Genomic DNA, 24471 nt, shown 5'->3' with positions numbered 1-24471 from the left:
ATTTTTACTTAACCTTAAAAACGTATAACTGTCAGCGCTCAATTTTACAGTGTCAATATTTTAAACATATTTGCACAATTAATAAAAACATATTAGTCAAATTATTATTTAATCGTCTAATAATATTATAATTTATAATTTTTATTAGGTAGGTATATTATAATATCTAGGGATCTATTGGACTTGGACACGAGGAATCTATTTGACAACAGGGGATCTAAATGACTTGTGATCTATTTGGCACGGGGATCCAATAGACTTAGGGGATCTAATGGACGACAGAGGATCTACAGTGTAGTGTATCTAGGCATCCGTTTACCGGGAAAACTACCCGTCCCTATGTTATCAGGTTATCACTTATCTAATATTTACGCTCAATCCTCGTGTCATGCAGCTTCACTATCGTGAATAATTGTTTCATCGAGTATCACGTGGTTATCTAAGTTATTTTGCTATAAGTTTATTTGTTTTCATATATTTTATTTGAGCTCCGGAAGTTACTACTTTACTAGTGTTTTATGTGTAAGTACCTATTAAAATTAATACCTTTTAATCTAAATTGTTTTTTGATATATTTATTAAATTTTTTTCCAATTCCATCGAAACTTAAACCGCAGCTAGATGAACGGCCTTAAATCATATAAAATTTATATAGTACCTATTTATGTACAGCTAAATAGTTATTAAACATGTGACCATAAGCTGACAACATTAACCTTCAGTTGTTAAGTTTTATTTTTTTTTAATTACATAAACACTAAAATTACTAAGTTAAATTTCCAATATTTTGTAAATCTTATACCCAGGGCCGGATTAAGCCAAAATTATACACTAGGCAAAACAATTTAGGCGCCCTTAAAAGATTCATGTTACTCTATACTCTTAATTTTTTTTCTATTCTTAATACTAGGTATATAATTGTTTCACTTCATAATTCATAGGTTAGCAGGTCTTTGATATCTCAATAATTTTACAGCATTATTCATCCTCATTACTCATATTTTATATTATGTATGTTGTATGTATTTCTTTAATACAATTTATAAATAATTATACACAAAAGTAATGTTACAAACTAATATATTTTATTAATAGTATTATGTCTACGTAATTTCATAATATTATAATATTTTTTCAATTACATATTGACTTTTTTTTTTATGTGTGTGTAGTTAGTTTCCATGTTATCCATAAATATGTAATTCTAATATTCTATATTATTTCTCGTCTCAAGCGCTCCTAAAACTTCGGTGCTCTAGGCAAATGCCTACTTTGCCTATACATTAATCCATGCCTGCCTATACCATACCCATAAAGAAGGATAAGATGCCCTTTACAAATGCATAGCTTCCTTCACCCCCAAATTAAACATAAAAGTTTTGTTTCACATGGGAATAATCGAATATGTAAAAAAATTGTTTCTCTACTGAAATTTCTTCAATCCCATCCCAAATATCAAACACTAATTGCGTCTGTGACCATCAGCACAATTATGCACCACTCTCCATTTCATAATGTAACTGGATTTTTCTAACAATCGTAGCCTTTATGCATTTTATAACTTAAAATATTGACCATGTGTACAATTTTAATCACAGAGATTGATTATGTTTAAAATGTCTAATGTCTATGCAATATTTATGTTACCGGCAAAGTGGGGTAGGTAGTCGAGTATAATTGTGCACAATGCCCATTGTTAGTGGTTAAAGTTAAAATAAAACACATTGCTCTGACATTGTGTACAATGACCGAATGCATGAAGGAAAATGTATGCTACCATGCATAAAAATAAATACTTGATTTATTTATTTATTGTTATTAGATACATATCAGTATACATAATAATCATAATTTATTTAAATTTTTTTTATAACATTAAAAAGTAACTATATTTATTTATTTGATCACGGATTGCTACTGTGCCACTTAGAGTTACACAGTTTACCTGCTGCTTTACATTTGCATTTTTTTTTTTTGACACTTCTGAAAATTTAAAATATATCTTCATTATAACCTTAATTTTTTCAATTTCGCCCACCATCATAACATATTTTTTTTATAAATTATATTCTGTACCAGTTTTAGCTGTGGTTTTTGTTTTTATTTCTTTAATTTTCTTTATTAGTTCCTTATACTTTATTTCATTTAAAAATGTGCTATTATGGGAATTTTTTTCATTGTATAATAATTTTAAACGTCTATTAAATTCATCTTTCATGGTACAAGTTTTAAAAAAAAAAATTAATAAAATATTACAAATGTCAATAAATAGTCGAACACACTGAACACGCTACACCATTTTAAAATCTGTAGTACTGGAGTATTGCTCAAATAATTTTAAACAAATACCCACAGCATAACCAAAGCTCTCCAAATCATATCAGTATAAGAAAGATAATATTGATAGATTAAGTAACTGTAGAAGAACTTGTATTAAACTCCTTACTCCATATCAATTTCATAATGGATAATGTGAACATAAATTATATTTTTGCACTAAAAACTAAAACTTTAGTACCTATAAATTATGATAAATTATAATAATATATAGAGGGAGTTTGCAGCATACAGCTGAATAACTGGTGTCAAGAGTAACTCATCATTTAGTATCAATAATTCTACATAGTTTTAAATTATATAGTACATTTTTACATTGACCAAAAGTATGTCGGGCAATTCAAATTGTCCAGACATTGTTGTATAGTGAACAAACATAATAAACAATTATTAATAACTCATTACTTAACCCAAAACTGATGAGCACAGTGCATAATGCCCGACTACTCTACTTTGTCCGTAACATTTATGTATATTTAATGTTAAAATATTTTAGTGCTCGTCTAATATGCTACCTACCCATAAAATGGTATCTACCAAAACACTGTATGCGTGTAGTATGCTACCTACCGTAGTTATTTTTAATTTTATTTTTATTACAGGAAAGTACATTTGAGTCATTAAGATAAATAACATATTATAGCAGTTGTACAAAATTATATCTTAATAGCCATTATGATATCTGATCCACCAAGACCCATGATAACTTACTGTTAGATATATTATTTTAGTCTATATTGTGTCTGTGTTGTGTTCGTGTAAGTATCCTATTTGTTGCGAGTTTTACTTTTTATAATAAAATGAATAAATCAATGCGCTATTTGTATGGGCATATAATATGTAATGAGGAAACATGTGTTAAATATCTTCAAGAGAGAAACTTGCTCCCAGAACTTGGTAGTTGTTCCAAATTAAAAGTTGGTGTTATTTGTGGAGGTATGTTGAAAGAATATCAAAAAAATAATTGTAAAAGAGACTCAAATGGTGATTTAATAAAAACTACTTATTTACGATGTCAAAGAAAAGGTTGTCATCTTTATCATTCTTTAAGAAAAAAAATCCTTTTTTTACATATTACGATAAAAATGGTAAAAGTAATAGTGGTTTAGCGTTAAATGAAATTGTTGAATTAGTTTGGTATTGGGTGTATCAAATACCAGTTTCAATGACCAAAAAATGTACAACAAAAACTCGTAATACAATTGTAGATTGGAATAATAATTTATGTAGAGATGTAGCAGTTGCAATGTTTGATAAACGTAAGAAAATGGGTGGTCCAGGGAAAATTGTTCAAATTGACGAGTCACTATTTCAAGGCAAGCGTAAATATAATAGAGGACGATTGAGAAATAGAGATATAATTCCAAATGTAGATGACAATGCATCAAGTGATGCTGACGATATTGATGATGATCATTCGACTCAAAGAAATTATGGTACTCGCATTCAAGGTCCATAGATTTTTGGTATGTGTTGTAAAAATGTTGATGGGGTTATAGAACAAATATTTTTAAAGTTGAAAAAAGAGATTAGGCAACTTTATTACCAATAATACAAAATTAAATAGAACTAGGATCAATTATTTATTCAGATCAATGGCGAGTTTTCTGGAATGATATAAAAATAGTATATGATGTATAATAATATATAATGACATATTGAAATATTATGAAATACTTGACAACGGTAAATTAATAAATTATTTGGTAATAAATTGTTGTTAATTTGTTATTATTTTATGGTAGGTAGCTTATTTTACGGTAGGTAGCATATTATACGAGTACCAATATTTTATATTTAATTAAATTCAAAGTATTTAGGAGACAAAGTTGTCCTTCCCTTTTTATGATCAAATAGTTTTATCTAATTTCAACTGAAAATGTTTTAATAAATAGGTATAACTTATTTCAGAGGTATTCAAACTGTGCGTCGCGGCTCCCAGGGGCGTCGCGAGAGTTTGCAAATGGAGCCGTGTCAAAGCACCAAAAACCAACATCATACCTAGGTCCTGTATAATTATTATAAATATTATCTGCAATCATTATTGAAATGAAAACGACACACCTTACGATTCGAACATTTGATGTTTTATTTTTAGTACTAAAGTCACTGTTATTATCACCCATATAACATATCTCCCATATTGTATCCGTGTGTTGTTTCAATTTTTTCATAATAATTTGGGAGCCGTAAACATATTGTGAACACCCAAAGGAGCCGCATGCTGAAAAAGTTTGAATACCTCTGACTTATTTTATTATATTTTAGCCTTTATGTAATTTTACTATAGTAGTTATTACCCTTTCTTTTATCTGATTATATTTATTACTCACATAAACCATTGATATTTATTGAAAATATACCCATTTCATTTTTGTATTTTTTTAGATTAATACATTTTTACCATTTTTAAATGTTTTTTGTTTCAGATGTTATTAAACCACTTGTAATTCCATTATTCTAGTATCAATGTTTTATTCAAATTTTTTGAATTAATCGTGTAAGTATTTGAATTAATCTCATATTACAAAAGAGGTTATTTATTTAGTTATGGCATCAACATCTCTTGCAAAACAATTACAAAAATTAAGTGCTCCCCAAACATCAATATTGAGTTTGGGCCACAAAAAAACATCATTGCTTATTCAACCACAAGATATAGGAAATCATGATTTGTCAGCATTTTTTGAAGTTGGTATGAAAGGTCTTAAAGAACTGTGTGATATCAATATCAAATTTATCAAATTTAAATCAACTTTATTTAGCCATTCGTGGCAGACTAAGCAAAGGGCAATTTTGAATGTATCAGAAAACCAAAAAATTGATACTTTGATTGAGGAATTTTTGTGTTTGTTATCTCCTTATTTCAATTCAAAACCAGCATTATATGCTCTTGAATGGCTAGTACATCGATTTAATATTGAACAATATAATACAGATATATTACTTGGCTATGCTTTACCATATGTTTCAACCCAAGTATTTACAAGATTAATACAAGTGATTCCTCTCAAGAATAACCCTGAAGTTGCAAAGAATTGGTGGTGGTTAACCAGATCTAGGAAAACTGGAGTTCAAATTAATGAACAAAGCTTTATCGCGGAAGCAATTAATGATACAAGATTATTAAAACTTATTTGTTCTATTATTATTAAAGTGACTGATGAAAATAAAGCTAGTGAAGAATTAGTTACAGTTTGGACTAATTTTTATGCCAAAGTTTTAGTTGCTGCTTTTACGTCATCCTCTATTTCAAAGAATAATTTAGTGACAATATTTCTTCCATCAATAGTTGCTGGTCTTGAATCTGACGCACGGCCATTTACAGTTTCTTCTTTAATAGTTATCGGTGTTATGTCCAAATACATAACATACACAGAAAAATTACGATCAAGCTTGGTTAAAAAAATTTTAATAGTTAAACATGAACAACTTTATTATAATTGTACTTTGTTATTGAGTGTTATTTTCAAATCAACAAGAAATTTATCAAATGTCAAAATTTCAAATTCTTGTATTAAATTTATGGCTGAACACTCCAATTTACAAATTGATGCTTTTAAAAAACTTTTAAAATGTGACAAAAGTATATTCTATTTATTAACTGTTCGAGATACCATAATACTCTCAAAAAATGAAAAATCTATTTGTTCGTTTGCTTCTGATTTAATAAATTTAATTGATTTGAATGAAGATGACTATACAATTGAATTAGTAAAATTAATAATGGACTCTTCTAATAATGATCCTTGGTATTTAGAAATAATTAAAAGTGTTAAAAATAAATACAAAACTTCTTGGAAGTTGCTACAAGATTCACCTGCTATAGAAAAAAATAAACACATAAGTACATTAATGGTTGATGATGATGAAAAAATGGATGTTGATGAAGTTATTGAAGAACCAAAAAATAACAAGATTGAAATTGAAGATAGTATATTTAGTAAACAGTATTCGAGTGATGAAGAACGTATTCAAGTGTATTGTGAAAGTTTATGGGTTGGAAACATTAAAATTACACAAATTTGTAATAGTCTTTACTCATTAATTAATAAAAATGTTTCATTTTTAGTGTCATTAACTGCTGGGAATGTAGTAATTCCAACCTTATTGTGTTGTTTGGCCTCTGATGCACAACATATTAGAAAAACAACTATGGCATTCCTCAAAAAGTTGAATAGAACCTACAAAGACACTAACTCTTCATCTTATATGTGGTTAATAAAACATATCATTAGTAAACGTCAACATATCCTAGTAGATGGTGATCAAATTCGTCTTATTTTAATGATTGCATTACAAACTGATGACATTGATGCTAAAAATACATTAGAAATGCTATTTAAAACCGCTTGCAATTTTGATATTTCTTCTGCATTACGACTAAAATTATTTGATGTTTTATCAGCACTTAATTCATCAAATGTGTGTCTAAGTGTAATGAACCATGGTCTTGAACTATTACAAAAAACACAAATTGATATAGCTGAGTCACATATTTTTAAATTTGCTCTCAACAAACTTCATCCTAGTGTCATAGATTGGGTTAGCATATGGCCTATATGTGAAAAATATTTAAAAGAAACAACTCCTGTATTAAACTTTGGATCTGGAAAATTGATATGTCCTGTCACAATTTTTGTTCAAAGCCTAACAACTGAAATGTTTAATTCCATGTCTGATGATTTAAAATTGAACTTAATAAAGACTCTACTTGATTTACAAGCAAAAGTAGAAGATAATGCTATTATAGACTCCATTAAAAGTTTTATTCATGAAGTTAGCTTTGACAGTATAATGTTCATTTCTCACCTTGAAAAAATGTATGATTATTCACCTAACAGCGTGCTCTGGAAAAATGGAATTGCTTTATTAGAATTAATTCAAAATAAAAACAGTTTAGAAAATGTTACTAGATTGACACCAGTTTTATTTCATATACTAAAAAAATGCTTAGAGTTCGAAGATCAGTCTAGTTTACTTGAATACACTAAACAATTATGTTTAAGCTGTATACTAAATTGTTGTACAATGACTAAAAATGAAACAGAAAAATCCAAAGTTTCTGAATACCTTAACCTTGAATTAATTGTCTCGACCATGCGTTTATCTCCAAATCAACAAACTCAACATCATGCATTAATTTTATTATCAAACTGTGCTCAAATGGTACCAGATCAAATTATTTTACACGTAATGACTATATTCACTTTTATGGGTAATTCTGTAATGCGCCAAGATGATGAGTATACATTCAAAATTACTTGTCAAGTGCTTAACACTATTATTCCTATTTTATTAAAGGAAGGCCAAGTTGTAACAAGAAAAGCGTTATCAGTATTTGCTCGTAGTATTTTGGATATACCTGAGCATAGACGAGGAACGTTATTAAGATACCTTGTTCAAGCTTTGAATACCAACAGTTATTTATGGGAATTAATTGTACTAGTACATAAAGAATACATATCTGGTACAATCGATACTAAAAATAAAGTATCTAGTAATACTATATGTTTAGATATCTGTGCTGAATGCCCAATAAATGTTTTGCTTGATATGTGTAACAACATTTTGAATTACTGTAAATTTATAGAACTTAAAAAAGGAGAATCTGATCAAGAAACACTGATTGACATTTCAAACTATTCTGTTAACAAATTACATAAATTAAAATATTGTTTGGTATCTTTTATTACCAACCTATTATCATCATATATATTTGTGTCCAAAGTTATGTATTGTTCATCTAATGATACATTAAAAGAAGGTTTCACTGAAATTATAAAAAATACCTTATGGTTTGTACAACGTCAAGGTAATAATGGTTGTTCAAAAAACTTAATGCCTATCAAATATTATAGCATTCTAGACAAAGTAAATGCTTTACTTCCTCTTGATATATTTGTTGATGCTATAAATTATATATTAACATTTGTTGACCTCAAATCTACTCAACACAGAACTATGGATTTACTGAACAAAAGATTATTGGAGTCTAAATCATTAACACAATATCAAACATCAAAATTACTTGAACCTTTGTCTAAAATAGTCAATATGTCTAGCTATAATACGAAAGAAGATTTGAATGTTAAACAAACTGCTCTTATTTCTATTACATTAGTCACCAAGTGCTCGAATATAAATGAAAATATAGATGTATTTAATGGAATTCTTCAGAAAGTTACTAAATCTGTACAAGATGTATCTGTTGGTCCATTACTTGGAACATTTGTGTTATGTATTGCAGAGTTGGTTTCCAACTTAAAAACTAAAGCCATCTCAAGTTTTGCATTAATAATTCCAACAGTAATATCTGTTCTCCATAAATTAAATGACATTAGTGTTATGGATGATGGAGCTTTATTACCAAGTATACTGACTGGTTTACTAAGAATAATATCAGAACTAAAAAATTTTTTGAGTCCTTATCTAGTACCTTTAATCTATGAACTATCATTATTGTCAGCTACATGTGATGACAGTTCAGCAGACGAAAATGATAATTATAAATCTATAATAAGAACTAAATTTCAACAGTTGGGTGAAAAGTTGTCAGAAATACCAGGAAGAATTTTAGAACCAGTATTAAGTAATACTTTGGTAGAAATTGTAAGAAACCTAAAATTTACTGCATTCCAATATGTGTTGAACATTGCAAAAAATAGTTTTAAAAATTCCATGACTGAAGAATTTACAACGTTCCTCTTAAAATCTCTAGATTTTTGTTGTTTTACTCATGAATCTGAAAATATAAAAACAAGTATGGTGGAGAGTTCAGTTATATCTGCAATAAGTGAAGTAGCATTAAAATGTTCTGAATCAACATTCCGTACATTTTATCATAAATTAAATGAATGGAAAAATGGTACAAATAATGAAATTCGTGTACTAATCTTTTTTAAATTATTAAACGTCTTATCCAGTGAGCTTAAAGGATTGTATCTTTTATTTGCTGGAAATTTGATACCAACAGCTAATTTGATTTTAACACAATGTAAATCCAGCACTAAAGTTGAAAAAACATTGCTTATTCAATCTATAGTTTCAACGCTATCAAATGTATTCAAGTATGATACAATTAATTTTACTACCAAAGATCGTTTTGAAATAATTATGAACCCACTTGTTAATATTTTGGAAGCTGTAGAATTAGAAGATTACAACAATATATGTCAAAATTATGTAATACCATGTATATCTAATTTAATAGCTGCTGTAACAGATGACACCTTATGGAAGGATATAAATTGTCAGATTATGCTTAAAGCTAGACATCGTTTGCCTGAAGTCAGATCAATATGCATTGATACTACATTAGCTGTGGCAGAGAGATTGGGAGAAAATTACTTACCACTACTACCAGATTCAATACCGTTTTTAGCTGAATTAATGGAAGATGAACAGGAAGACATTGAACGAAAAACTCGAAAAGCAATTCAACAAATGGAAAAATATGTCAATGAGCCCATTGAAAGTTATTTTTGTTAAAACATGTTAACAATTAGTTAAATATATTATTGTAAAAATATTTATTTTTAACTATTCTTCATTTATTGCACAAGCTATAAAGCTTAAAAATAATTCTTAATCTAATATACAAAATAAAATTAATGTCATAACCTCATAACAAATGGGCACATCATAACTACCTAAGATACATAACTCAGCAAGCTATTGAGTATCCACCCCGGTATAATATTGTATTTCCACTTGATAATTAGCTTTTCCTAAATGATTTTTCCTCAAATTTTATTATTACAATATAACAATATTATAAAAACATCCATATGTATAAAATATATATATATATACATTTATATTAATATAATAGTTAAATATTATATTTTGTATAACAAGAACTTTGGTTAATTGTACAATCTTCAACAAAAAGTTTAATACAATAGATTATCTTTAAAACTTGTTGGATTTATTTTCCTTCAATGATTTTTGAAGGTACAAAAAATGCAAATATAATGTAAAATATATAACACTGCATCACTTAATCTGTAATCATATAACATACAATCATAACTAAAGTATCCATTATATTAATAACATTGTATCTACAACCGCAGGCTAATGACTTATCTGTTGAAGCCTTACTTTCAATAAAATAAAAAAATGCATAATATTATATACAACTTTTACTATACATTTGAATAATACATATTTATTACTAGGTGGGCCAGATAAAAATTAATATACAAAAAGAAGAGAAATCTTGAGACTGAAAGACAGTTCAATAAAATAGTTTTATCTTAACCAAAAAAGGAAATTTCCTTGTATAACGCCAACAAATGTCATAACTTGAACAAAAATAATATGGTATTTTGTGGATGAACTACCTATACGTTCAGTGTCGGCCTGGTACTTAAAGGGCCCCGGATGCATTTCTTCAGAAGGGCCCCCAAACATGTTATTTTATAAAATGATAAAAAATGTTTATAAGTAGTGAAATATCTTATTTTTAGTAATATCGGGGCCCCTCGACATAAATAACGCAGGAGACCCCAGATGTGTTCGCGGCCATGGCCAGGCCGACACTGCCTACGTAATATTATCTTGAAATTAATTGATTTATGTCTTACCCTAGATATTATACCTATAATCTACATAATGTAATTATACTTGGTACAGTGTGATTCTTTTTTTAAATATTCACCTTGCAGTATGAATTACATATTTTATGTTATATTACACTGTGTTAAAAATTAAATATTTGAAAATGTTATCAAAAAGTTTTATTTTGCTTTTAATTCCATGGATTATTTTACATGTGGCTTTTTTTTCTGTATACCGATAAAAATATGTGATTCAAAAATCTAGAACATAATAATATTATCGAATGTATTAAAAAATAGATAAGCTTTTTTATAAATTTTGATTTAACTGCTTTTAACCATAAATAAGTTTTCCTTAAATTAATTAGTAGTACTTACATTTATAATGTATTACATTAGATAATAATGAGCTATTTACCAAAAAATTATTTGATATGCGATTGGAAATAATTTGGAATTTTATTCCAAAATTTAGTTTGTTTTACTATTAAATTGGTATTATTTTTTCTACATACATTGTTTTTGTATATTATGGTACCATAGAATCGCGGAAAAAAAGCCCATGGAAAAAAAACCCAAAGAAAAAAGCCCACGGAAAAAAAGTTCTCCGAAAAAATTAAAATATAAAATAAATGTTAATACATCTATATTTAATATAATAATTATTATATAATATTTTTTTATTTTTAATCTAGTTTATACAATCTGTAAATAAAAAAAAAGTTAAATAAGCATAAATGATGTTTTTTTTAAAATTATTATACCAGGTGATTCTTTTTTCATTGAACACTCATTATTTAAAAAAGTATTTACTTTTTTCAAAATATTTTTTTACATAGTTTCAAGTTGTTAAAAAACCAACGTTTTTATTAAAAAATTATATTTTTAAATATTTTTTAAGTTTTTTGAATGACAACATAGAGTTTTAATATCATATTCCAAAGCAGAATATTTTTCTTATTATTTTGATACGTAAAAATCGAATTTTGGACGAGTAGTTTATGAGTTATAAGTATTTTAAGTTTGGACAAGCGGAGTAGTGGATAAACATTTTGCGGGGTAACCCCGTACCACTCCACTCCGCCAATCTAAACTTTAAATACTTATAACTCATAAACTACTCGTCCAAAATTCGATTTTTACGTATCAAAATAATAAGAAAAATATTTAAAAATATAATTTTTTAATAAAAACGTTGGTTTTTAACAACTTGAAACTATGTAAAAAAATATTTTGAAAAAAGTAAATACTTTTTTAAATAATGAGTGTTCAATGATAAAAGAATCACCCCGTATATGTAGTATCTTGAGGGAAGAACCCAGCGAAGGCACTTTGGGAAATTATATAATTATATTAATATAATATAAATATAAGTTTGGAAAATAATACGAGTGTTTGTTATTTGTTCAAGTTTAATCTTATATTACAATGGTTTTATACAAGGGGAATGGAATCACAATACACCCAATTATATTTTATTACACATTTACTGATTATCATACTAGTGAATGAAGTAAGTAAATTGAACTTTGCTTGAACCAGTCAAAATATTAGTTAGGTAATAAAATTTAAATTTATTGAAAAATGACAGGTATTTGTATCCATCCAAATAGGTACTAACAAAATAATAAGTAGTATTCCATTAGTATACACTTGGTTGTTGGCTGTAATTGTTGTACCTACACGTCCTACACCCAAGTTAAGGAGATTATAACGTCAAATAAAGGTTGGTTGTGACAATTATTATTTTTCCGACTATTGCGATTATTATTATGATTATGTTTTATTATCTGTAATATTGTGATATCATCACTTATGACATTTGTTAATGATTATATTTATAGTTAATATTATGTACTGTTTAATCACAAAATAAAATAACTATGTGATTATATTATGATAGGTATTTGAGTTAATCAACAAAACAATATAAAAAACATTTTTATTTTCGTGGGTTTTTTTCCGTGGTCATTTTTTCCGCCTACCGGTACCATAGTATTAAACAAAGTTTAAAGCAAGTTTAATGTTAATTTAATTAATAGTATCTGCTGAATGGTAATATAATATAGCAGGCACCTACTTATATGTTAATGTAGGTATTTTAAAAATAAATATTGGATTGTATAGGTAAAATATAGGAATCTATTGTGTAATTGTGTATGGTGAAGTTAGAGTACCTAGTATACTTATCTATAACTTTCATATAGTACACTTAAATATTCATAATTTTATTTTGAATATTTACTTGGACACATGGTATGCTGTTTTTTGAATCAACGTTTTCAAAGTTCGAAATGCGCTATAAAAAAAAAGAGATGAATAACATGTCCCCCTTAAACGATTAGTCTTTTTTTCTGTCTGGTTATTAATAAGTTTTTTTCTACTGACGCCGCGTACAGCAGTATTGGTGAATGGTTATACAACTGTAGTTTCATATTGACCACGGAATCGTACGTTTCACAAATTCACAATACATTTATGGCCACTGATGCAGTACGTAATTCATTATCGAATGGTATAGCCACAGAATAGAATAGCGCTGAATGCTGATGGAAAATATCGAGTAAAAATAATGGTAAATACTGTATTATGTTATAAATAAAAATAAAATAAATTTCTTGCTCTACACAGAAGTCAGTACTATTGAGTAATGGTTAAATAATTTTCATTACATTTTAAAATGATAATTAGAAAATATCAATACTCAGTAGTCATTATTCTCTAACTACAAATTATATAGTCAATAAGTCAATACTTAGCACAGAATATAGGAATACGTATATATAATAAGTTAAAATTTATATAAGTTTGGGTTTGGGATTTATGTCATATTATGTTATTGTATTTATTATTATTGGTATATTGGTATGTTATTATAATATATTGTACTTAAGCCATCTTTGCCGTTTATCTAAAATAAATAAATACAATATAAATATATACCAACTTATATTTATATTTGTATTCTGTTTTTTGTAGTAATTCATATTATGGAGTATACTGAGTAGTGAGTAATACTCACTGAGTGTCTGAGTATATAATAGACCTTTAGTCTTTCCCTTTACCTTAAGACTTTAAACATTAAACAGTATATAAACTATAAACCATGCAATCATTATTTACGTTGATGGTAGATTAATAACAATTAGATAACCATAACTCGAATTGTGGTTACAACAAGAAAGTTTATATCAGTAAGTTTATCAAGAAAAAATGAAACGACAACCGTTCTACGCATAGATAATATATCTATGGACTATGGTTCTACGTCTATAAACTTTACTGAGCCAAACTACCAAATTTTAATCATGCTCGGCCAACCACTTAGAATTTAGATTAGATATAAGTATTTTAACTATTAAGTACCTTTTTTTAAGTTTAACGTAGCAAAATTTTTAGTCATGCTGTAACTATTAGTATGGTTAAAATATGAATACGTTACAATATTTTCCTAGTCATTATATGTAAGCATTTTTTTTTTTAAATACGGCTGTGCTGAAAACTGATCTCGACTTCTATTATTATGACCAAGCTGTGAGTTATAAAAATGAATAAACAGAATATTTCACCTAAAAAAAAATCGAGCTTGTTAAGTATACTACATTTAAGGAAAAAAAAATCAATAACGTCTGAAATTGATACTTCAAAACAAACATTAGATGGTCCATATCGTAATGTTTCTAATCCACTCAATAGAAGCACAAATGTTTCTTTATGTTGCGCGATTACCGAGACAACAAAGACGCCATCTGATTTCCAAAATGTAGAAAACTCAATCGAACCTGATGTGTGTTCTTGTACAGTGGAACCCAATACTTCTCATAAACGATCTTTGAGTCTGGGCTTACATTCATCAACCAACGGTGTAAATTCAGAATATAAAGCTACTGAATCAAATGAACCATCAACACCTTCTTTGGAAAAATGTGACAGATTACGGAAAATGTTTAGCAATGCACAACATGTGTCTGCTGATAGTATCATTATTCCAAAAACTCCTAGTATGAATACAGCAGATTTTAAGCCAATTCGGCCATCATCTACAACTACTCTAACAGCATCAGAATATTTAAAAAAAACTGAGACTAAAAATAACTCTATGGATAGTTTAGCCAGACAAGCTTTATTTGCGGTACAAGTATTACATCTTATCCCAACCTCTGATGTTAAAGAACGGTAAAACATATATATCTACCTTTATTTTGATATTTATATAAATACTTTCATAGGTAAATGTATTTATTTTATTTTTGTACAGAAACTATTTACATGGGCGTATTGCAGGAAATTCTTTACTTGGAGCTATGGAATTGGAGCGAGTTTTACATAATCGTGAAGTTCGTATATATGTTGGAACATGGAACATGAATGGCCAAGTAAATAAAATTCTTAGTAAAATTAAAATTTTATATAATAATATTAATTTTATAGGCGCCTCCACCTGAACTAAATGAACTATTACTGCCTGACACTGTTCCTCATCTGCCAGATATTCTTGCTATAGGTACCCAAGAAAGTTATCCTGATAAATTTGAATGGGAAGTAAATATTCAAGAAACTATTGGTCCATCACACATTCTTTTTCATTCTGCTTCATTAGGCACATTACATTTAGCTATTTATATTCGAAGGGATTTAATTTGGTTTTGCTCTGGTAATAATTCTTAATTATTTCGATATTTTAAAGAAATGTATGATTATTTATTTTATATTTTATCTTTATTTTTAGTTCCCGAAGAATCAAGTTTTAGCACTCGACCAGGAACTGCATTTCGAACAAAAGGCGCTGTTGCAATTTCGTTTTCTTTATTTGGGTCATCGATATTATTTATAACATCGCATCTTACTGCACATGTAGAAAAAGTTAAAGAACGTTTACAGGATGTGCGTAGAATTATTAAATCCTTGGAACTTCCAAAACTTTTGCCTATTAAACATAAAACAAAAGGTATATGCATTGAATTGTTTAAAGTTAATTAATCAATCATATTAATACAACATTTTTTTAAGATGTTACAAATAATTTTGATTATGTATTTTGGTGTGGAGATCTTAACTTCAGATTAGCCCATTCACGACCTGAAGTCATGAAATGGATAACACAACATAGATTTCCTTTGATTTCACCTATGCATCAAACACTTTCTGATCAACTGAATGACTGTATTTCAAATGGTAAGTCAAGTTATGTTTAGTTAATTAATAATTGTATTTAATTAATATTATTAAGTATAAATTGTCAATTTAATAGTCATAGAATTATGAAGATATTTAATATCAGTAAATTTATAGCCATTATCTATAGTTTTTCCAAATCTAAGACTTAAGAAATTTAAAGCAAATTAAAAAGTTTATATTATTTAACGTAATAAGCCACCCTTGTGAACTCAGCAGTAAAAGATTAGCAGTCAACATTTAAATGTTCTTAACCACGTGTTTGGTATTTGTGACATGGTCTTTGTTTGAAACAGTGTTACATGTATGAGACATGGCCTGATGTATTTCATATGGGATTTATAGACCAATTTATTTTAACAACTATTATATTTTTTTGGTTTAGTTTAATAATCTGTTCAAATTTTGGCCATAAGTTACCATTATTTTGAGTACTTTTTACTATTTTTATATTTTTAGTGGTTTACTGTAGGCCACTCTAATTCCAATTAGTTTTTTTTTTATTTTACATATATTCTTATCATATTAAAAATCTAAAAAATCTATTAAAAGTAGAAAAAGTACCTACCTATTTAAAATATCTCAAATGCCACATAATGTCAATATAAAGAAATGAAAACAATTTATACTGAAAATTGAAAACCAAAAATAACCATTTTCTCAAATGTAGAATGTAAGAAAACAAGCTGTTATAGTTATATGTATCATGTGTAATGAATAGAAAGTTATTCTAGAGAAATAAGTTGTGTTTAATGTGTAAAAAAATCGAATTTAGATGTTAATCTTTAAAATTACCCTTTACAGTTTTAAAACATTTTGATAAACTTGTTTTGCTATTTTCCTTGTATGAGATAGCAATCTTTGATATAACATGTTTAACTAAATATAACTAACATAAAGTAAAATCTGTATTGTAGGTTTGGTATTTCGTGGATTCCAAGAAGGCCCATTAACATTTGCACCAACATATAAGTATGATCCAGGAACTGAAATGTTTGATACATCTGCTAAACAAAGAACACCTTCGTATACAGATAGAATTCTTTTCAAATGTGGGAAACAACAAGTACTACCTAGTCCCACAGGTAAATAATACACACATTTTACAACTTAGTGACATCATAGCTAATACTAGTGAATACTAAAACCCAAATTACACAGATACTATTGTGCATATCCCTGAAGGTTTTTTTAATTACATTAAATTTCATTTTTTCAATGAAAATAAATTATAAACATCTAATTAAATTTTAAGTACAGTCAGTGGCATAATTGTGGAGTGGTTAAAGAGGAATACTTGTCTCCCTGACATTTGATTGTGGTGGGCGTAATAAAAAATATTGGTGTGTTGGCCAGATTAATTAAGTAAATTTTACAAATTCATTTTTCTCGTGTGACTTGCCTTGCCAAAAATATTGAGTCATTCTTACTATTTACAAAAAAATTGCTTTGATAAACCTCTGAATTGATTTATAAAGCATGGTTATACTTCTTCAGTAGATTCATTAGCTTTATTATTGGATTATAAAACAGAGTCTAAACATATTTTGGTAGGTAATGAGGTTTCAGGTTTTTCATCAATTATTAACAATAATCACATTGATTGGAAAATTATGATTCAGAACTTCAATGGTTCTAACTAAGAATAGTTTTCTCCTTCAATAATGTTTAAACATATTTGAAACAGAATTAATCACATTTAAAAATATTATTTATCACCTAAATATTCATTTTTATGAAAATTACAATTAAACAACTACAACAACAATTAAATTACAATTTCATTATATTATATTATGCATTGATGTGGCTACAGTGATGTTATTTGTTGCTGTAGTCCAGTTTCAAAATGCAGCCTAGTGGAGATGGCAAATGTCACTCAGAACTTTACACAACACGCTTTAGCCATAGGCCACTCATAGCGGTCAGTTTTTCAGCCATAACCATTTTTTCAGTTGAATCATATAAATGTGAATGCGTATTAGGCAGTTACATTTAAAATCAAATAATTTGAATTAGTTAGGCGGTTCAACCGCTATGTGTGTCCCTTCTCTTAAGTTTGTAATATAAGATGTCACTTTGTTGTGAATAAAGTCACTAAGCACTCATCAGGCCAATAGATAACTCGTTAAAATAATAATAACCGACAATATGTTTGCGGTAATATGTGCCTGCTGTCATCTATACAAAGAGTTGTCGGAGTGACGGTGCGTAAATGAGAGCAAGCCGATTGCTAGCGGTCGATACTCGTCTAGCACAATTTGTCTACTTTGTGCCTTTGTGGTGTGGTAGAAGAGTCAACTGTGTCGCGTCGTTGGTGCCCCATGATGGTAGTTGGTAAAGAGTATACAAGTTATTATGGTACTTGTACTTTTTACAGGTTTCCATTGCATACTGTGTCAGTTTTATTAGTATTGACTACAAATCAATTTTTAAATCATTTGTCTATTTTTTTAAATCAGTTATTGTTAAATTTTTATTGTATGATAAATCTGTTTTTGCAGGATCCACATGTAATTCATCTAGTATTGAATGTTTAACTTACTGTTCGGTTCCGACAGTATGTACTTCTGACCATAAACCAGTTTGGGGTCTTTATAAGTGTTCAATTCGGCCTGGTATTGATACGTAAGAATTAAAATATATTTGAAAAAGTGTAATTTGTGCATAATTAATATATGAATATATTTCAGTATGCCTTTAGCTGCTGGACAATTTAATCGTGATGTTTATTTAGAAGCAATCAAAAGACGAGCAGCAAGTATGGACAAACGTGTTGGAACCTCTGCTGTTTGTAATGTACAATAATATAAAGCTTATAAGCCTTAAACTAGGCAAAAAGTGATAAAATCTTCTTAAAAGGGTACTATACCTTGTTCCAAATAAGAGCTCACCAAATTTACGTAACAAAGCCGGTTTTGCCCGTGTGCTCTTATTTGGAACAAGGTATATATATTTAGTTTGTAGAATAATATCTAAAGGGGGATCAAATAATAAATAATTTTTATTAATCAAAATTGATTAACTATCAAAAAGTCAAATGACATAATCATATAAATCACGCATTAAAAGACTGCATGTAAAAGGTAAATCGATCAGCTATTTTTAATTTGCTTGACTGTCTATGGTGCTTTCATTTTACTATTGTTTTGTAATTACATTTTTTTGAATTTTTATAGATAACCCTACTAAAGTAATTTTGTCTAGTCAAAGTAAAATCTAAATGTGCAATTTTTAATACCACTTACCATTTATTAGAATCCTTGTCATACTCTTAATTTAATTATTATCTTTTTACTTTACTACACCTAGTTTTAAATCTATTTTTTGTTTAACCACAATTCACACTGTTAAAATTAATGTTTTTTATTTAAATTTATATTGTTATTATTATTATTATTATTATTATTATTATATCAGTACAGTCAGTTAAAATTCTTATATAATCCTGGTACTACCAAATAAAAGATAATAAATCTATTGAAGTTATAAAAATAACCACTTAAAAAGTATTAATTATTATATACTTTTTTATTGACAGTTAATTTTATAGTTTTATATACTAGTGGGCTATGGCATAGTAACCATATTTATTATTGTAAATATTAATGATAACTACACAGATATTTTCATTATTATTATTATCTATATAAAAAGGTAGACAAAATTGTAATTACTGTGATATTTTATGAAATAGTTCCAGTGTTATGCAAAATTGCATACATTATTAAAATTTCAATTTTTTGTTCATTAGTTTTAGATGTTATTGATGTGATTATAATATTATATTAACAGGTATGGATTTCAGAATTTTATAATAAATGTTTTAATATTATAAGTACTCAACTATTTCTCATTTATTTGTATACCTTTTTTTTGTACCAATATATTTTTTTTTTTAAATTTAGATTTTGCTATTTTGCAATCCTCAATAACTAAGCCTGTTGATTATAATTTATCAATCAAACATACTCTAAAGACAATATTGCAAGTTTTAATCTAAATACTATACATTATTTAATTATAATTTATTATTTTATAAATTTTGATTGATGTTCATATTATGTATATTTTAAATAAATCTTGCTAATCAATGGTAAAAGTGAAAAGTTGGTGAATTACTTTTTCAATTCATAAAAGAGTAATGTCTTTAATCAATGTAGGTGTACCACAAGATAGTGTTCTATCTTCTTTATTATTTAACATACATGTCTCATCAGATCAACCTATATTTGAAAACATCCTTGTTGCCGATTACGCTGACGACAAAGTTATAATTTCAATCCATGAAAATCCTCTAGTCTCTAGTAATCTTCAAGCTCATCTAAGTCTTATTTCATCAAGATACCTACTCCAAATGGAGAATCAAATTGAACCATACCAAGTCAATGTAAACCACCTTCGCTTTAAAACACGGACTTAGCCCTCCAGTCTCAGTGAATATATAAAAAAAAAAAACCTATGCATTCGTCCAATACAGTAAAATATTTATGCCTCACCCTAGACAAAACTACAAAAGATTAATCTGGGATCATCCACACATCAAATTCAAAAGATTAATTTTTTAAACTCCTTCTCGATAGCTCAAAACTAGTCTATCAAAAAATAAATGCACAAGCATAAAAATTAAACTGCTAATTTACAAAACATTTTTAAAATCAACCTGAACTTAAGGATTTCAATTGTGGGGCTCGGCAATTAAATTGAATTTAAACAAAATCCAAACTTACCAGAATATCACTACGACAACTAACCAATGCTCCGCCATACAAATCTAAAGCTCCGCAATTATTTACATCTTAAAGCGATCGAAAAAGAATGTATATTTTACATGCGTTCTTTCTCACGCCTGGCAAACCATAATAACTCACTAATCATTAACTTAATTACCTTAACGTTTCTCAATAATCCTCGCCGTTGACTACAGAAAAGGAGATGGTGCAGAGATCTTATCCTTTACCTTCACCCCTCGTCATTTCAAGCAATGAATCACTGGTGAGTGACTTCTTAATCACGTAAATCACAATGTATTATTCCTTTTTTACATAAGCCCATATACTTATTGTGCTTTGATTAGTACAAATTGTATATTTATTTAAAAAATAAAAGAGTGCAACAATATCATAGCTCGGACTTTCTTTCTTCTTTGGCAGCCGTTGTAGTTTTAAATCATTGTCTACTGACTCATATCTCCAAGAACAATTATTTATTTAATGCATATCACCTATTTCATTTCAATTTGGTGAAATAATTTTCATAAAGCTTAATGGATATAAATGCTATAGGTTACAGGTAACTTTCACATAACTTGAAAATGTACTATTATTTGTTTTTATTTTATTATTTCTTTAACATTAGTATTTAGTATCTATATTTAGATGTGTCAAAATGGAAAAATCAAAACTGCATTTTCAAATGAAAATTGTTTATAAAACTTCTAACCGGTGCAATGGTATTGATTTTACAATGATGATAAATGATAATAATATGCATATAGCATGTAAACAATAAAAATTCAAAATAATGATTAATTTTCAGATGGGAAAGTTGAAAAGTGAATCTAGTCTGTGCATTCAGAAGGTTAACATTTAAAATTCTCTGCAGTTTTAAAAAACGCACAAACAAAAAATTACCATAGATATGCAATTTCCACCGAATGTTAATTTTGACACTTTATACAACATAAAATTTTCAAAATATTTTGATTCGTTCAACTATTGTCATATGAAATTTTTGATTTAAAAAAATAAAATTAATGCCTTCTGTCTAAGACGTAATACGAGGTTTCTATTAAATTTTGTTAATGGAAATTAGAAAAAAAAGTGGATTGTAAATTCACAAGAATTTGTCTATGAGCGTTTGAAGTTAAAATTTGACAAAATTCATAAAAAAGTAAACGAACATTTGCAAATTATTGTAAATAATTTACATTGTTATAATATTAGTTTGAAAATATATATTAAGCAAGTTTTTTTTATAAATATTTAAAGTCCAAATTTCACAAAATTTATCAAATTGATAAATTGAAAACTTTACAAATTATTTTGTTACCTACTTAAAATGTATATAATATTCAATTTGTATACCTAAGGATTAAAAATTTAAAGCAAGGTTCTACGTTAGTAGTATATTTTCTAACCAAAAGTCTAAAATATAATATATTGGTACATAAACAGTTTTCTTTTATATAGTTATTTTAAGTTCAAATTTGGCAAAATTACATATTAAAACCAAGAATAATGATTCTAGTTAGGTATTTTGTTGCAATTTAAAAATATTATTTGTGGTTTCTAGAAACTTTAAGGATATACTTACATATATTTTTTTATTGGTTGCAAAAACAATAATATTTTTTATTATAGAGTTTTTTTTATCATAGACTAATATCAGAGTATAATATTAGTAATATTACTTATTACTTTATTAGTATATGTTAAAATCAGTACCTACTCACAATGAAATTTTCAAATGGAATTTTTTCGACAAAAATACCTATGGTAATACTATTGTTTTTAATTTAATCACTAACACTTTAATCGTTTAATCACAATATAATGTACAATATATCTACTTTATAATACTACACTGGCGTCATTTGCGATTTGCAAGATGCAAGGGTGTGCAAATGTATCCCATGAATTTATTTATAACACACTTTTTGTGTAGATCCTTTCATAGAATCATAGTATAAAACAAATAACAATAATTTTGGTATTTTTTTTTTATTTATCACAATATTTTGTGGAGCACCACTACGTATAAAAAATATAATATTGTTCACATGTATAATTCAACCATAAACCATAAACCAGATTATTATAATTTATAATATTATATAATCTGTGATACAAATAATAAAATGGTACACAATCATAAGAGCGAAGCGAGCAATTTTGATATTGCTTTAGATTTTCAATATTGGTTTTGCATCCAATGAAAAAATGTGAAATAATACGCCCCTATATAATACTATATTATGCTGAAAGGCCGTCTTCGTCATAGGCACAACTATTGGGGATACTTGGGAGTGCTTCAGCAGCTTTGGTAATTATGGAATTTGCCTTCTTTTGTGAGGTTCTTTTATATTTTATTTTTTGTGATTGATACATCTTAAATGATATTAATAATTGTGATTTAACGCGGTACCTATCACATTATTACCAGTATTATAGAGTCGTCAGACTATAATATATATAAGGTGTTTCACTAAGCATGCTCGCTCATTTTTTTCATTTATTAAAAAATGTATTTAGATTTAGATTTTCAAGATTTTAAATAAGTTTATAGGTGCACATTTTTTTTTTTTTGTATTTCAGTGGGGATAATATTTTTAAAACGACAACCCCTTCTACTACAAATTATTAAAAGGATAATTTTTCAGAAAATATTGATATATCAAATCAACAAGTAGTTTTGTGAATTATTTTACTTTGTATAGAGTGAGATTAATAAATGTATTTATGAGTCTATTGTCATTTGTCTATGTCCTTTAATATTCAAGAAATAAAATATATCATAATTTGCGATGATACTACAAAATATTAATAAGTGCTTCACATATTATAACTACGGACTAAGATCATATATATTATTATAGTTCGTGCAAATAAATTATAATTTTATAAATTATATATATATATAAATAAGTATTATAAGTTATAATACCACAGACTATAGTCTGTGATAATACATTAATACTTATATATTTAAAATATGTTTAACTGGGATTATGATCTTAATTCTTAGGTACAATAAGAGGTATAACTACGGGCTATATCAGCGGTTCCCAAACTGTGGGGCGCGACCTATGTGGTAAAAAAAACTTTCTTTTTTTTTTAAATCACCAATAATTAGTAATTATAATACATTTATAATGTAAGATTATACATAATTCGGGAATTTTCGGAAAGTCTTTACATTCAGTCATCTAGACGACTAGACAGCGTTATAAGGTTTTAACCTAATATTACCCATCAAATTTTCTACATTGCAGCAGCAGCGTAGCCAGGATTTTTTTCGGGGGGGGGAGGGGGGAGGCTGATCATTTTTTTACACAGCGGTGCATTAAATACCTATTAGCACGGCCGAAGCTATAGAAAACTAACAAAATAAAGATGACAATTTAAAATTAGTAAAATACAATTTAAGACTTTTTTAGTGAATATTGTAGACCATTGAAATAATTTTTAAATTTTATAAACATTTCGGGGTGGTGGGGGGCTACAGCCCCCTCAGCCCTCCCCCTGGCTACGCCACTGCATTGCAGTATTATATAATCAAAATAAAGAACAAAACTTAATGCTAAAATAAAATGCATGTGACTGTCACAACATTGATACATAATTTTGAAGAATTATTAAATGATAAACAATCACATTGTTCGCATTGAGATTAA

At 27.5% G+C, this 24471-nt stretch overlaps 2 protein-coding genes across 3 annotated transcripts; both read left to right on the top strand.

The window, feature by feature from the left end:
* The first annotated feature begins 387 nt into the window (after window positions 1-387).
* l(2)k09022 (HEAT repeat containing 1 homolog l(2)k09022) lies at window positions 388-9868 on the top strand. 2 transcript variants are annotated; one of them, XM_089221948.1, is made up of 2 exons: window positions 388-522; window positions 4767-9868. In XM_089221948.1, the coding sequence occupies exon 2, from the start codon at window positions 4888-4890 to the stop codon at window positions 9826-9828; it is 4941 nt and encodes a 1646-aa protein (XP_089078074.1). In that variant the 5' UTR covers window positions 388-522; window positions 4767-4887; the 3' UTR covers window positions 9829-9868. The 2 variants fall into 2 exon arrangements, with proteins under 2 accessions (XP_089078074.1, XP_015370704.2); XM_015515218.2 differs by lacking the exon at window positions 388-522 and adding an exon at window positions 3097-3273.
* Window positions 9869-13843: 3975 nt separating this feature from the next.
* Window positions 13844-19874, top strand: INPP5E (Inositol-3-phosphate synthase). Its single transcript, XM_015515222.2, has 8 exons — window positions 13844-15077; window positions 15160-15277; window positions 15333-15555; window positions 15631-15849; window positions 15912-16076; window positions 16994-17161; window positions 18581-18704; window positions 18770-19874. Exons 1-8 carry the CDS (start codon window positions 14449-14451, stop codon window positions 18882-18884), a joined length of 1761 nt encoding a protein of 586 aa, XP_015370708.1. The 5' UTR covers window positions 13844-14448; the 3' UTR covers window positions 18885-19874.
* The last annotated feature ends 4597 nt before the right edge of the window (window positions 19875-24471 follow it).

This window comes from Diuraphis noxia, unplaced genomic scaffold (genome assembly GCF_037042655.1).
Source record: "Diuraphis noxia isolate RWA-SAM2 unplaced genomic scaffold, SU_Dnox_SAM2 contig0003, whole genome shotgun sequence".
In the NCBI taxonomy this organism is placed as follows: Eukaryota; Metazoa; Arthropoda; class Insecta; order Hemiptera; family Aphididae; genus Diuraphis; species Diuraphis noxia.
The sequence above is the reverse complement of the archived record's forward strand: the minus strand, read 5'-3'. Positions and strand labels throughout refer to the sequence as shown.